Below are 15,545 nucleotides of genomic sequence, written 5' to 3' on the forward strand. Positions count from 1 at the left end.
CTTTCTGCTCTACAGAAAATATGTGTGTGGAGGGGGAGGTGGTAAAAAAAAAAGTAAGCAATTTTTGTAGGTAATCTGTTTTTTCCAGCTGCTGGTGCTTATTTACTAATTGTATTGATATGATATGATGATATGATATGATATGATATATGATATGATGATATGATGATATATGATGTGATATATGATATCCAATCTAGTATTTTGAAAATATCATTTTTGCATAAAATTGTATTAAAATGTCTCAAAAATCTTACTTGCTATTTGTGTGTGTATGTCTAAAGAGAATTTTTTTCTTCTGTATATGGTAAATAGTCATTTACTATTATGCAAATTCATTCTTTTCTTACCCTTTCCCCATACTAAGATATTTCCACTTGAATCTCCTGTGATTGTATCACCATTTTCAGAAAATGTCACACATAAGACAAACTTTGGCTTTTCTTGTTTCTACAGGATAAAATAGAACATTATTGAGCAACTGGACCTTTATTATATATTTCATATATTTCGTTCAGTTATCAACATATTAACTATTTAAAAACACAGCTTTTCTCCACAATGGAGAAAAAACATAAGAACAATGCCTTGTCTTCAGGGTTTAAAAGTGAGAAAGCTATATTACAGTCTTAATGTTGTAGAACAAGTGTATATGTATTTAATCAATGAAGTGAATAGCTCACATTGTATATATGCTTTCTCTCCCTTGGTCTTTTTTTTTTACAATTTTTTTTACTGAATATACAGTTTTAAAAAAACCATGGTGGACATGATACAAGTTCCCTGGTTTAAATAATGCTATTAGTATTACCTTGTGAAAAGAAAAAGATTTCTTTACGTTATAACAAAAAATACATATAGAATCTATGAACTCTCTAGTAGGCATTCTTTCGATCATGTACCTTGTGATTAAATAATTTTCAATTCTATCTTATAGAGAATAAACTGTCAACATATCAATAAACATTCGTCCCAGCATTCCTCCTTGACTCTAGCCATTTATACACTTCATTCCAAATTTCGTAATAGTCTGTTTCGGTTTTATTTTTAAGCTCTAATGTTAACCTATCCATTTCAGTGCAGGATAGGATTTTATTTATTACTTCGGTAGGGGTTTCTTTTCTCTTCCATTTCTGAGCACAGGCTAGTCTTGCTGCAGTTAGAATGTGCAGTACTAAATATAAAGATCCTTTACTGAATTTTGATAATCCCTAATAAAAAGGTTTCTGGTTTTAATTCGATTTTTTGTGATAATATCTCTTCCAGCTAGTTTTTTATCAGTTGCTAAAATTCTTGAGCTTTTGGGCATTCTCACCACATGTGATAGTAGGTCCCTGGCAATTTTCTACATTTCCAACATATCAAAGAGGTTTTTTTGTCCATTTTTGCTAGACTTGGGGGGAGATAAGTGGCGAAATAAATTTGACAAAAAAGTGTAAGAACAAGTATTAGAAAACAAAACCATTTTTTTAGTTGATGATGCCAAATACTGATTCAGGAAAATGGCAAGGAAATAGAGAGAGAGAGGGAAACCTCAACTTTAAGATTTATCAAGCAAAAGAGAAAAGAAATAATAAAAAAAATAGCACAATAGTGTGCACAATGGGATTCTATTAAGCACAGAAAGTTTATGAAAATAAGAAAGTGATCAATAGTAGCAAAAACAACATCTTAATAGTGCAATCACCAAATAGCCATGATTTTAATAATACAGTAAATTTTTGATTCACTCTTTTAAATTATTTTTAGCTACATAGGTAACTCTAATTTCACTGTAATGAAACAGACTTCACTTAATTATGGTTAAGTTGATAGTTAATACTTGATAGTTTAAAATAATTAAATTACTGATTTCATGCTTTCTAATGAGGAAAATCATTTTGTTGGGATTTAAAAGAAAAAAATGAAATTATACATTAAGAAGAAGGTTGCTAGGGAATAGTTCAGGGTACAAAAGAAATAAAGAAATTAATTCTGCTGCTTATGATGCCATGTATCATTAAAGCACTGTATCCTGGTTTCTAAAGAAACAGCACGACAGCAGAGCAAATCATCATTCCCTTAATGATCCTCTGGCTGCAAGGAAAAAAATAAACAAGAACACAAACATTCGTACCTCAAATAATCCCTGCTTTTTGATAAGAGAATTCCCTTCAATCGTCCAAAAATAAAGATGAGATTTTCCACATGTAACTATTATATTAGTGTCTGTAGGATGAAAATCAGCGGCAAATACTGCTTCATTAGAGCACTAAGGAGAAGAAGAAATATTTTATATTTGCAAACAAAAGCAATAATTTTAATATCAAGTTCCAAGAACTCCTTGTTTGATAACGTATTAGTGCACTGTGACTTTCTTATTTATATTAAAACAAATAGATAAACTCAAAATACTTCATGTAAAGGTTTGGAAAATGTCTCTTCTCTTAAAAGAACATAACTTTTACTTATGCAGTCTACTTACATGTACAAATGAGTAAAGATTGTTTAAAGATTTATAATGATTTCTCATACATGAATCTCAAGTTACTGAACTGTTGCAAGTGTGGATTTTACACCAAAAAAGATAAATCTGCACCTTTTATAGTGCCAGAAGGTCTTGGCACAATTTAGAAATGAGAGCTATGAATAATGCAGTTTTCTTCATTTCCACTTTATCCATACAAAACAAGTTTCTTACTGATAAGAAAATCTTATTACAGATGTACAGAAGAGGCAGGATATTTTCTCCCATAGCATTCAGGTATAATGGATACATTTCAACAGGAAAAGGATTTAACAGCAAGACTAGTGGTCACATCAACATCAACAAGATGCTGGGATGAAGATGAAATATTATGGATATTTTTTGACCACAAAAAAAAAATCCTGCTCATTTCAAGCAACACACAAATGCAAAATACCTTGACCTCTGCAACTTTTTCTTCCCTCTGCCAGTCCCATACTGAAAGTACATGGTCATTGGAGTCATCTACAGAGCACAAGTTACTGCCTCCATTCTGAAATAAAACATGAAGTACTCCATCATCCTTCAGTTGCTTGCTATTTCAAAACCAAGTGATTAATAGCACTCATCTTCCAGCTAGTTTTGTAATTAGGATATTACAAATACTTTGCCTGAAAAAATGGCTTAAGAACCAAACCATCTTGAGAATGTTGAGACCATATAGCTTAAACAAAGATGTATTTGCAGTCAGTTATCAGTGAAGAAACTGCAACTGTTTTTAATGTGAAACGTAAACTGTATGAACTCTAAGACAAATAAAATAATCTCCTTCTCTTTATGCATTCAGCTAATTCCACAGATTGTCTTCCAGTTGAGCAGAGTTCTAAATCTAAATGTTTCTCTTATTCAAAAAGGAGATTATCCCTTTCTTAGTATAAAAGTAAAGAAATGTAAAAAATATAAAGATAGCCAGTGCTTTTGTTGTAAAACAAAAAGGTGCCGGAACTTACACATGTCATACAACCCGCCTTGCCTACCCTACAAGGTTCCATCCCAAAAAGGTGCCGGAACTCCGTTCTGAGCATTCTATGACAAAAAAAAGCCCTGAGCTATTTAGCAATATTATATAACAACATTTATACCTATAAATATATTTGAAAACTGTGTTCTTATACTTACAACGTCTTTCCTTTATTAAGTAAAGAGTGCACTCAAAACTAATTCATATTTTTCAGAGAAAATCTCTTGAAACGAATCATATTATTTATAGGTAAAATCTATGCAACCAACTCTGAAGTCAAGTTCCCAAAAATGCATTTGATTACAAAGAAATAATTCCAGCAGTCTTAAAGAAAAAACAGTCCAGTTGACTTTTTGAAAAATCACCTTTGAGACAACTATGACCTGGATGACTGAAAATTTCCACAGACATCCTGCAGTCTTAATTTTAAAAAACTTACAATTGGCCATGAGAAGCTTACAAAGTATATTAAATATACATTAGATATTACTCACCGACTTAGAAAATGCAATGCATGTAACAGCTCGATCAAAGAATCCCATGCCAATTACATGTAGTGTATTCAAAGTAACAGAATCCCAAATGCGGACATGAGGCAGTAATTGCTGTAAAAGTCAGTGAACAAAAATAGAAGATGCTTTAAGGGCAGAGTTAAACAATTCTCAACATCCTGAACATTTTCAGTTTGCAGAAACATAAGTAAGAAAATAAGAGGTTCTATTATCTGTGGTCAAATTATTACAGCAATTTGTTACTTGAATATTTTACAGAGGGTGGTGAGCACAGCACAAAACATCGTGGGCTGTTCCCTGACACCACTGGATGACATCGCCAAGGCTCGTTGCCTTAGAAGAGTGAGGAAAATTCTCAGGGATGACTTACACCCTGGTCAGTACCTCTTTACTCTCCTACTATCGGGTAGGAGATACAGGTGTATAGCCAGCCGTACCAACAGGCTGAAGAACAGCTTCTATCCATGGGCTGTCAGGCTCTTGAATGGGAAATAGCTTTATGTATGATTGACTTGTGAGGTCAAGTGTGTTGTGCAATTAGCTCACATGGTGTAACAAGATGGTGGGTTTGTTGTCACTGAGTTGGGGGGAGCATGAAGGGAGGCTCAGCCAATCTCAATGTATACAGTACATGTTGTACTTGACAATAAAGGTTCATTCATTCAAACATTATTCTGTTTGAAGTCATCAACCCACCTCAAGGCAAACGACAGGTATTTTGAACAACAGTCCATTCTATGCCAAAGTTTGAAGGTACAATAATTAACTATGGGCATATTGCTGCTAAAGGTTTTAGGACACCTGCCCATGTAGAACTGCACTGATCTGGTATTGGCATATAAGCTATGCCACATGGCAAAATGTCACTGTATGATCTGCTCTGCCCAGTTTGGAAGCAGTCCATTTTCCCTTTGGCAGAAACTCTTCCTTCATTCTTCCTCCTATTCTCTGTACATCAAGGTCCCAGTAAATTTCACAGACAAACTTATTCATGAACACAGTTTCAATATTTCAGTCAATGTCACAATCCCTGTTTTAAAAAACTCCTGGGTTGATTCTACCTGTTTATATAAACAATATGTTTTGAACTCTTGTCTTAACCATCTCCTGACCAGTTATTGTGGTTGTTGTTAGTATACTGTTACAGTAGCCAGGAGACCACAATGCTAGTGCTGAGTATTGGTTTGGCTTGCCAAGTTACTAACTCTGTTATAGGAAATGCTGGTGGGCTTCCCAAGGTGCGCTACATGAGAGTGAGCTGGCTTTCCACCAAAGAGAAAGATGAGCAGCTATCCCTGCAGCGTCACCAAAGGCCCCCTCCTTTCCCAGAGCTGTCTTGTAAACGGGCACCACAACCAGAAAGGTTCAAAGCCAGCAGGAAACTGCCTGCCTGCACTGAGCACCAGCTCATCTCCCAACCAAAGTGGTACCTATCTGTCCACTTGCACAAAATATGCTTTCAAACTGTTGGGCAGACAGAACCTAAAACAAGTGACAGGAGCTCACCCTGACAGTCAGTGCTGCAGCTCGAAACACTGGAGTTGAGGCCATCTCCAGTATCATTAAGCCACTGAGTCACCCTGAACAGGGAGTTCAAATAAATCTATGCTGTGATTTACCTTGCAATGAAGGCACCTGGCTAAAAGCTATGGTTCCATACCATCATCCATACCACCCTACTTTTAATAGAAATTTATATGCTGGAACAATGATATCTTGATGTTTTGCACTTTTTCTTCGTAATAACAACTCATTTTTTTTTTTGCAAAACAGTCAAATCCTGGCCCAGGCTGAGGATTAATTTTATTTTAACTGGGGTTTTTACTTATACAGGGATAAATTTAATTTTTTTAAATTTGGTTTTTTAACTTTTGTATTTTGCTTTTTAATTGCCCTGTAAACCGCCCTGAGAAAGGGCGGTATATAAATGCAATAAAATAAATAAATAAATAAATAAATAGATAGATAGATAGATAGATAGATAGATAGATAGATAGATAGATAGATAGATACATGCAGTCAAAAATGGAGGCGCTGTTTATAACTTTATTTTTCCTGTTTTTATGTAGAGCAGTAATGGGATTATTTGGTTATTCCATGAATCAATGTAGTTGGAGAGGAAGGTCAGGATTTCTGTACTTTCCTATTGGTCAGCTTGAGGAACCACTAATCATCTCATAATATTCCCATATTTGCAGTGATCTAATGTCATAAACACTAAAACAATTCTATTCAAATTCTTTGGAAAATGGTAAAAGCACTTCAGTTCAAATGACAAATTAGTACTATGAATTTGTTAGAAGTCTTAACTGCAATAACTCTTTTAGGCTTAGGGCCTCATTTGAAGTGCAGATATTACAGTTATGGAGTACTTGAGGTAAAAGGCAAAAAGATGCTTTAGAATGCATGAAGAGCAGCACCTATTTGCAACTTTTAATCAAGCACATTCTTTTTCCAGAATTGCAAACTGGTGCTACACTCCCATATGCACTGAAGCAATCTAAAGTCTAAATGGGAACAAAGCAAATGGATTATCAAACCAATCAACCCAGAGTTCTCATGCAAGGCACAAATGACCAGGCCCAAATTATCCTACTTCGAAGGTGAAAGAGAACAGGATGACCAAGCAGCAAAATGGATAGTCAATTACAGTGGTGATGAATGCATCATTGGAAGTCCTGAAGGACTAAGTCAGGGGCAATTGTCATGGGGAAAAAAATCTATGTGATTACTAACAGTTGACTGTGACTTGATAGCATATAATCAAAAATCACAAAAATCTAACTTTGAAAAATATTCTTACAAATAAATATTCTAAAATTCTGGTGCTTGAATTATTGGGAAGAGAGAAGGGTCCCTGGTATTTTTGGAGGGCACTGGGGGGGATATAAGTTGACTAAAATTAATAGAAGTCTATTTGAGTTCATGAATATATTAAGATTCTATTGTGTCCCTTTCCGTAATATGAAAATTCTAAAGTTTTATATAAATGCTTTCTCTACCAAGTTTCGCCAAAAATAAGGCCCAGTCTTTTTTTTTCCTCCAAAAGAGGCGCCAGGTCTTATTTTCGGGGGGGGGCTGTCTTTTCCACTCACCTTGTGGCGCGGCACCAACAGCCCTGCCCAGTTGGCCCACCTCTTCTGCGGCTGAAGGAGCAGCTTCATTCTGAAACTGAGAATGGAGCTCTGGCCTGCACTTTGCAGAAGCCTTTCCGGAAGGCCTCTGCAGCCAGATTCAATCCAGCTATGGATTGAATCCATAGCTCGGTTCTTGGCCACACAGGCTGAGGCTGAGGACTGCGAAATACAGACTGGGGGATGCCAGCAAGGAGAGGCAGGTGTTGATTCATGGGAGGCTTGGTAAGCAGGTGCTAGGTACATGGGGCAGCTCCACCCCCCCCACCCCAGCTTGATTTTTAGGCATGTGCCTCACCCCAAAACTAGGGCTTATTTTTGGGGTAGGATTTACATTAGGCCCACCCCCAAAAATCAGCCTAGGGCTTATTTTCGGGGTAGGTCTTACTTTCAGGGAAACACAGTATTTTCTTGTTACAGTAAAACTAATTATGTATAATTTTTTGTTTGGGGAACCTTCAAGTCAGTGTTGATTCTTGATGACTGCCTGGAAAAGTCCATGCAATTTTTATGGAATGCTTCAGAAAGGGCTTGCCATTCTTATCTATAAAATCTTCAAAATGATATATTTTTAAAAACTGAAAAGCCTTATAGATTAAAACCTAGCCATAAACAAATGGGCTTTCAAATTATAATTAACTACAGATACAATCTGTATTTGGAGTACCCTTATATGTTTCTAAATTGACATATTTTAATATAATATCATGCAATGCATTTACAGGACCACTAGAGAGCAACCTTTGTAAATTTAAGCTTGAACTACAACTTGCACAGGAGATAGAAAATATTTATATACTGATGACTGAAGTTAGTTCAGTGGACTAATTCATGAGATTACACTTAGTTTATTTATTAGACTGATATCCTGCGTTTCATTTAGGAGTTCAAGTTATATAAACGTTCCTCTTATTCAGGGGTGTCAAACTGCTGGCCCGCAGGCCGGATATGTCATCCAGAAGCAGCACCCACCCCATTGCCGGCAATGGCAAAACTCTCCCAATACATTGTGCGACCGTCACGTGATGTTGTAAGTTTGACATATCTGCTCTTATTTTATCCCACAACACAAATCTGTGAGGTTAGTCGGGCTAAGAGACATTATCCATTATGTTAGTTTATGGATATCAAAAATGTGACCTAGCAGAGGTTTTTAAGTTTTTAAATTAATAGCAGAAAAATGATATTAAAAGACCAAATTAAGGATATTAATGCATCTTTTAAAACATTTTCAAGGAAACTATTTTAATCCAGCCAAGGTTTTACAGTATGTTTAAATAAATGAAAAATGAAAAGAATATATGTTGTGTCAAATGTAAGAATTAATCCCATGTTATATAATTAAAATGACCAACCAGACAACTATTGAAAACCAATAAACAGAATATAAATATAATGGTATCCCTTGTGTGAGTGGCAGGCTGGTGCAGGTGCGTGCGCACTCCAGCCAGCCACTCATGCAGTCCAATTCCAAATAGGCCATGGCCTGGTAGTGGGCCGTGGCCTCATAGTAGGCCGCAGCCTGGGGGTTGGGAACCACTGATATAGACGACACCTTCACCATAATAAAAAAGGACCAATTAGAGAACACTCACAGAACCATCACCAATATTTTCAAAGGATTCCAGTTTACCAGAGAAGAAGAAAACAACAACTCGCTACCCTTCCTGGACATCTTGATCAGCAGAGACCACACTGGCAAACTAGAAATGCAAGTCTACAGAAAAATCACTCACACCATCCAAGTGCTCCACACCAAAGCAACCCAACCTCCCACAAGAGAAGCTGCATAAGAACTTTATTTAGACGAGCACAAAGTCACTGCAGCAACCCTGAACAGCAGAAAAAGGAAACAGAACATCTGTACAACATATTCTAACAAAATGGATATCCATGCAACTTTATCAAAAAGTGTCAACCCAGTACAGCCCAACCAAGTCCTAAAAAGAATAACATTGCCATACATCAAGAACATTCCAGAAACAGCAAACGGCCCAACCAAAGAACCTCTAAGACTACTCCCACCAATACTGTCAGAGCAAGCCATTAGAATATAATAGTTTGGGTAATGAAACATCTGCAAGAAAAAAACCAAGTTCAGAGAGCACCAAGGCCCCCTCATTTTAATCCTGAATTAATGGTATCTTAAAGCTTCATTTTAATATAAATTAACTCTCATACCAAACACTGGAAGTATCATATAAATGAATAGACTGAATACTGAATTCAAAATAATTTACAACCATGATTCTAATATTTAGAAATTTTATGAAGCTTTATGAAGTAGCCAAATCAATGTTATAACAAGGCATGGACAACACTGATACAGTTTTAGATTAAAAATATGCTTGAAATATGAAGCCTAGGAGCAATGTCAACTTCTTTCATATATTTCATTAACCAATTAGTATCTTATTCACTAACACAAATATTAGGGCTTTATTTCAACAACTGCTCTATATTAATATTAAACAATTCTAGCATAGGGCAAGAATAATTTCATTTCAAGGAAATAAAATTCTAATAACTGCTTACTTTTCCATCCTTAGATGTCCCTGCAACCTGACCAGTTGCTATGGTAATCCTGTCAGGATGCACTGCTAGGCTGCCAAAAAAAAGGTGGGGGAGAGAAAGAAAACACACCTTTATTAAATAAAAATTTAAAAGCATTTTTATAACATGAATGAAAACAACAAAACACATTTTACTTGATTATTTCCCAAAAATTTATTGAGGTGCACAAGAAAACATTCTTACTTTATCACATATTTTATCTAATATTAAATGCTACTGCATACTATAGTACCCTACAATGCTATTTTATTTTATGTCAGTATCTATTCAGATCTGATCATTTATTTTTCATTACAAAATTTTCAGATTGGATTTATCTATCTACAGCATCTTCTAATGCTAAAAGTATGAAGATGACTAAAAATGCAGTTGCACCAATTTCTGTTCCTTTTATTAGATAAAATGCATAATTTTCTAATTATGCATATTTGGCGATGTATAATTGATGAGGATTATAGAATAGAGCTGGAAGGGACCTTGGAGGTCTTCTAGTCTAGCCCTCTGCTCAAGCAGGACAACCTATACCATCTCAGACAGGTAATTGTCTAGTCTCTTCTTAAAAATCGCCAGAGGTGGAAAGCTCACAATTTCTGGAGGCAAGCTGTTCCACTGGTTGATTGTCCTCACTGTCAGGAAGTTTCTTCTTAATACCAGCTTGCTTCTCTATTTGATCAGTTTCCAACCATTGTTTCTTGTCCTACCCTCTGGTGCTTTGGTGAATAACGTGACCCGCTCTTCTTGGTGGTAGCCCCTCAAATACTGGAATACTGTTATCATGTCTCCCCTATTTCTTCTTTTCTTTGGACTAGCCAAACCCAAGTCCCACAGCCATTCTTCATATGTTTTAGTCTCCAGGCCTTTGATCATCTTACTCACTCTTCTCTGAATTTTTTCCAAACTCTCAACATCTTTTTGTGATATGGTGTCCAAAATTGGCTGCAGTATTCCAGGTGAGGTCTTGCTAGAGTTTTATAAAGTGGTACTAATACTTGCGTGATCTTGATTCTATGCCTGTTTACACAACTCAGGATTGTATTAGCTTTTCTGTACCTTTCCTGCCTAAATGTAAAACTTTGCTTTTCTCCACACTGAAATTCATTTTGTTGGATAGGGCCCATTGTTCAAGTTTGTCTAGATCTTTTTGGATCCTGAGTTTGTCTTCTGGGCTGTTGGCTACTCCTGCCAGTTTGGTGTCATCTGCAAATTTGATGAGCTCCCCTTCAATTCCCTCATCTAAGTCATTTATGAAGATATTGAAGAGTACTGGGCCTAAAACAGAACCTTGTGGTATCCCACTGCTTACTTCTTGTACTTGTTGAGTACAGTTTGTCAGCCAGTTACAGATCCATCTGGTGGTGATGTTGTCTATTCCACCTTTTTCTAGTTTACCAAGCAGTAGGTTGAGGTCTACTTTATCAAATGTCTTACTGAAATCTAAGTATACTACGTCCACAGCATTTCACTGGTCTACTAGTTTAGTCACTTTATCAAAGAATGTGTTTCCTGGGTGTTTTTCCCCCCTTTCTTGAAGATGGGAACCACATCAGCCCTTTTCCAATCCTCAGGTACTTCCCCAGTACTCCAGGATTTATGAAAGATGTGGTGCAATGGTTCTGAGATAACATCTACCAGTTCTTTTCAGAACTCTGGGGTGTAATCTGTCAGGTACCAGTGATTTATATTTGTCAAGGTCGTATATGTGTTCTCTTACTATTTTGTTGCTTATTTTAACTTTTGTTTCTAGTATGTCTTTTGCAGTATGTTTTTTGATATGTTGGGCTATAGTTTCTTTTTGTGTGACGACTGATGCAAAGTCTGAGTTAAGCAGCTCTGCTTTCTCCCTGTTGTCTGTTATTTCCTTGCCATCTTCTCTCTTTAGTGGGCCTACAGTTTCCTTGACTTTTTTCTTGTTGTTAATATGTTGGAAGAAACTTTTTTTTATTATCCTTGATTTCTGCTGCAAGTTTTTGTTCGTTCTGAGCCTTTGCTTTCCTGACTTCATCTTTGCATGTTCTGGCTGTCTACTGATAATCGGCCTTAGTTATGTGCCCCTTTCCATTTTTTGTATTTGTCCTTTTCGTCTTTCAGTTTGTCAAAGAGATCTTTGTGCAGGCATGCTGGTTTCTTCTTGAATTTCATGTTTTTTGTTCTCAATGGTATTGTGTTGGTCTGTACTTTTATGATCGCATTTTTCAGGGTTTCCCATGCTTCTTTTGTTGTTTTCCCTTTTAGGATTTTCATCCATGGGATCTTTCCTAGGTTTTATCTGAGTTTGTTAAAGTCAGCTCTTTTGAAGTTTAAGACAACTGGTTGGATTGTTTTCTGTTGCTAGTGTTTGTTACATTAAATTCCAGTATGACATGTTCCCTTTCACCCAAGGTTCCGGCAATTTCAACTCCCTCTATCACTTCTTCTCTATTTGTAAGGATTAAGTCCAATATAGCTTTACGTCTAGTTCCCTCCTCCACCTATTGGGTGACAAAGTTGTCAGCTAGGTTGATTAGGAATCTGATTGATCTCCCGCTCACTGCAGAGTTTGTCTCTCAATTGATATCTGGATAGTTGAAATCTCCCATTACTACTGTGGTATGCTTCCTACATACGTTTCTTAACTGGTTGGCAAAGAGTTCATCTATTTCTTCTAATTGGTTGGGTGGCCTGTAATATACACCTATGACAATGTCACTTTTTTTTCTCTTTTATATTGACCCATATACATTCTGAAGAGATTTTATCTTTCATCACGTGCATTTCTGTAGATACAGTAGTGGCCAAAATTGTGGAAACCTTTTGGGAAAAGTGTACACTAGAAATGCCACCTTTGGTTAAGTTTCCACCAATTTTTATTCTAATTTCTTTATAACTGTAGCCTTGTTTACTTAATAATACTATTTTACATCGCTTTCTGGGCAACCAGTCAACTCTTTGCACCATTACTTTAATTTTATTACATTTTACAAGCTCACTAAATGAAAGGGAAAAAACCCAACCAACTTGATAGCGATCACATAACACACTGACAAATGTTCTCCTCTCAGCTTCAACACATGACAACAATAACTGAATCCAACTGTGATCTGATTGGCTCATTGCCAAAACAAGATGACACCTTTATTGGCTCTGTAAACACTCATGCTCATTGGCTACAATCAGATGAAGGAAAGCTACCTGTTATCAACCTAAGCAAGTTGTGCTTCCTTTTTCTGGTTATTTGGCTATAAATTTTCATAGAATACAGTACAGAAAATTGAACAAACTATGATGCATTACATTCTTGATTAAATTATCTTTCCACTGATATATAATTCTATGGTACTACTCCAAAAAAAAGTGGTGTTATTAGCCATCAAACTTCAAAAATACACTTTTCCCAAAAGGTTTCCACAGTTTTGGCCACTACTGTATGTAGTATTCTCTTACATATAGTGCAACTCCCCCTCTTCTTTTTGTAGACCTGTTTCTTTTGAACAATTTGTATCCATCCATCAGTCCATTCCATTCATAGTTTATATTGTATGTGGTAAACTTGTCCCATTTAAATATTACTTCCTACTACTTTACCCTCAACCTGAACCTGGGTTACTATAGACAAACCAGTACTTAGCTTCAATCTCTAAGCTGTATGTCCTTTGTAGTTTTTGACAAGCTTTGTAATAGGAAAAATGAAACATTGAACCAAGTGAGACTCTATATCCGTGGTGGTGAACTTATGGCACACATGCCACAGGTGGCACGCACAGCCCTCTCTGTGGGCACGCGCATCATCGCCCCAGTCCTAGGCCTTCAGCTAGGTTTTATAAAACCTTTTTGCCTTAGGCCTCCACCACCGTGTGCAAAAAAAAAAGGTTCAATCAATCAATTTCAACTTCTTGCGGGGGAAAAAAGATCTCGCAAAGTTGAAATTGATTGAATTTTTTAGTCCCATCCAGTCTGCTGTTACCACTGCAGCCACACCCACCCAATGGGCCATTCCCAACTGGCACCCAATAATACATAAGTGAGTTTTGGGTTGCAATTTGGGCACTCTTGTCTCTAAAAGGTTCGCCATCACTGCTCTATATTATATTCTAGCCACTACCAGTGAATCCAGGACCACCACCATTTCTAAGACAATTTCGTTCACAGCCCCAGAAATTTGATGCTAAGCTTGCCATTATGCTTTCTCTATCAGTTATAAGCTAAAATATAGATAGATCTTTGAATGTTTTACTCTGATTTCTTTTCAGAGTTCCCTTTTCCATGGCTTACCACTTCACATCATCATTGTGACCAATATAATGTCTCTGCAGTTGTTCTTCAACATTATACAATACAACAACAGATGCAATGAAGTAAACAGTTTCTCCGGTTGGTAAAAGGTACAGATTATTGCGACAATCCCGACCTCTATAACCATAGCTGGCATCTTAGTTAAGACATAACAACTGAATATTACAAGTGACAATCATGGAATTCTGGGATCATAAAGTTCATACAGTAAGGCTCCCTGGTTCCTTGACACTTTACCAATTTCTAACAGAGGAACAACTCTGATGGTAGCACATGTTAATGATTACAACAGTGATTAAAGTTCTATATTTCCCTTTAAAAAGGTAGATACTTTTGTAGTATTTTATATATATTTTCACATTTCATGGCATGTTATCATATATGCTGGTTCAAAGATCACCAATTTTCTATTAGAAAGATTATGAATGCATTTGTGAGCTAGAAGATTTGAAACAAATCTTGCAAACAAATTTGTGCCAGTTTGTAGAAGGGACGAATTTCACATACTGTAGAACATTCTCCGTCCCCCACTTAAAATCAAATATCCCCCAGCTAACAGGAAGAGGTTCTTCCCAAAGGGAAACATGCAGCTCTGTTAGTCAGCATATTTGATACTAAGCCAAGACTTCTAATACAGTATAACATACAAAACAATAACAAATACCTACTAGTAACTTTATAATAATTTTACTGTTGATTAGCCAATCAAAATAAAGAATATAACATTAATAAGACCACATGTAAAAGTAAAAGAACAGATTAAAAAATAAAGAATGAAAATCATATTAGCTAGATTTTTCAATATTAAAATATTAAATATTAAAAGACAATTAGACTAAAAGCCAAGCTAGATGAAATCAAGAATGTTTTATACCAGTATTTTAACTAAAATTAAAATCTATATTTAACTTGTACAAAAAAGAAACTGACTTATACTTGTAACCTGAAATATTAACAATTAGGAATAATTAAAAGAAGGGATCCAGCATAACTAATGTTTTTGATTAGTATATCATCTTTGTGCTTATGCTGAAAATCTGGATAGTTTTTCTAATAATTGGGTTTTTAATCAAAAAAATTGTATGGAAATGTTATAAATTCCCTCTGATATCCAACTAGAAACACACTTCCTTATATTATATTTAGTAATTACAGCACCCTTTTTGTTTGTGCATCTAATTTACTAACCTGGTAGATTTAAACATATACCTTCAGGATGCATTAAACTGAAAACTTGAGAGATTATTAATAATATATAGATGAGAAGCTTAATAACATCAATATTTATTGTGTTCTTTCTGTGAAAATATTAGTTCCTTGCATTTAGATGCCTACTATGCTTCATAACTTTTAAAAATGTACTTTAAAAATAGAGTATCAGAAATAAGCATTATTTAGTTGAAGTGTGTCCATAAATAAGGATACACCCATTCCAGTTTAAGCTTTTTGGATGGTAGTTCTGCCTTTGCTTCCAAATTGTAAGATTCCACTTGATCTTTTGGCATGTACATGGTAACAGGACGTCCACGCAGAAACATTTTAACATATCCTTCCTCTATTGAAAAAAAACACATAACAAACAAAATTCA

The 15,545-nt window shown here is 35.7% G+C and overlaps 1 protein-coding gene across 2 annotated transcripts in view; it reads right to left on the minus strand.

Moving 5' to 3' along the window:
* Window positions 1–15,545, minus strand: part of EML1 (EMAP like 1) — a 134,252-nt gene that overhangs the window by 22,341 nt on the left and 96,366 nt on the right. For both annotated transcript variants that reach the window (XM_083349060.1, XM_083349059.1), the window contains 7 exons: window positions 15,382–15,511; window positions 13,936–14,085; window positions 9,649–9,718; window positions 3,962–4,072; window positions 2,904–2,999; window positions 2,117–2,251; window positions 351–450 (listed from right to left, as the gene is read on the minus strand). In XM_083349060.1, coding sequence (XP_083205186.1) covers window positions 351–450; window positions 2,117–2,251; window positions 2,904–2,999; window positions 3,962–4,072; window positions 9,649–9,718; window positions 13,936–14,085; window positions 15,382–15,511 — 792 coding nt within the window. The remainder of the gene's footprint in view (window positions 1–350; window positions 451–2,116; window positions 2,252–2,903; window positions 3,000–3,961; window positions 4,073–9,648; window positions 9,719–13,935; window positions 14,086–15,381; window positions 15,512–15,545) is intronic.

Source organism: Vipera ursinii (genome assembly GCF_947247035.1).
Source record: "Vipera ursinii genome assembly, chromosome: 1".
In the NCBI taxonomy this organism is placed as follows: Eukaryota; Metazoa; Chordata; class Lepidosauria; order Squamata; family Viperidae; genus Vipera; species Vipera ursinii.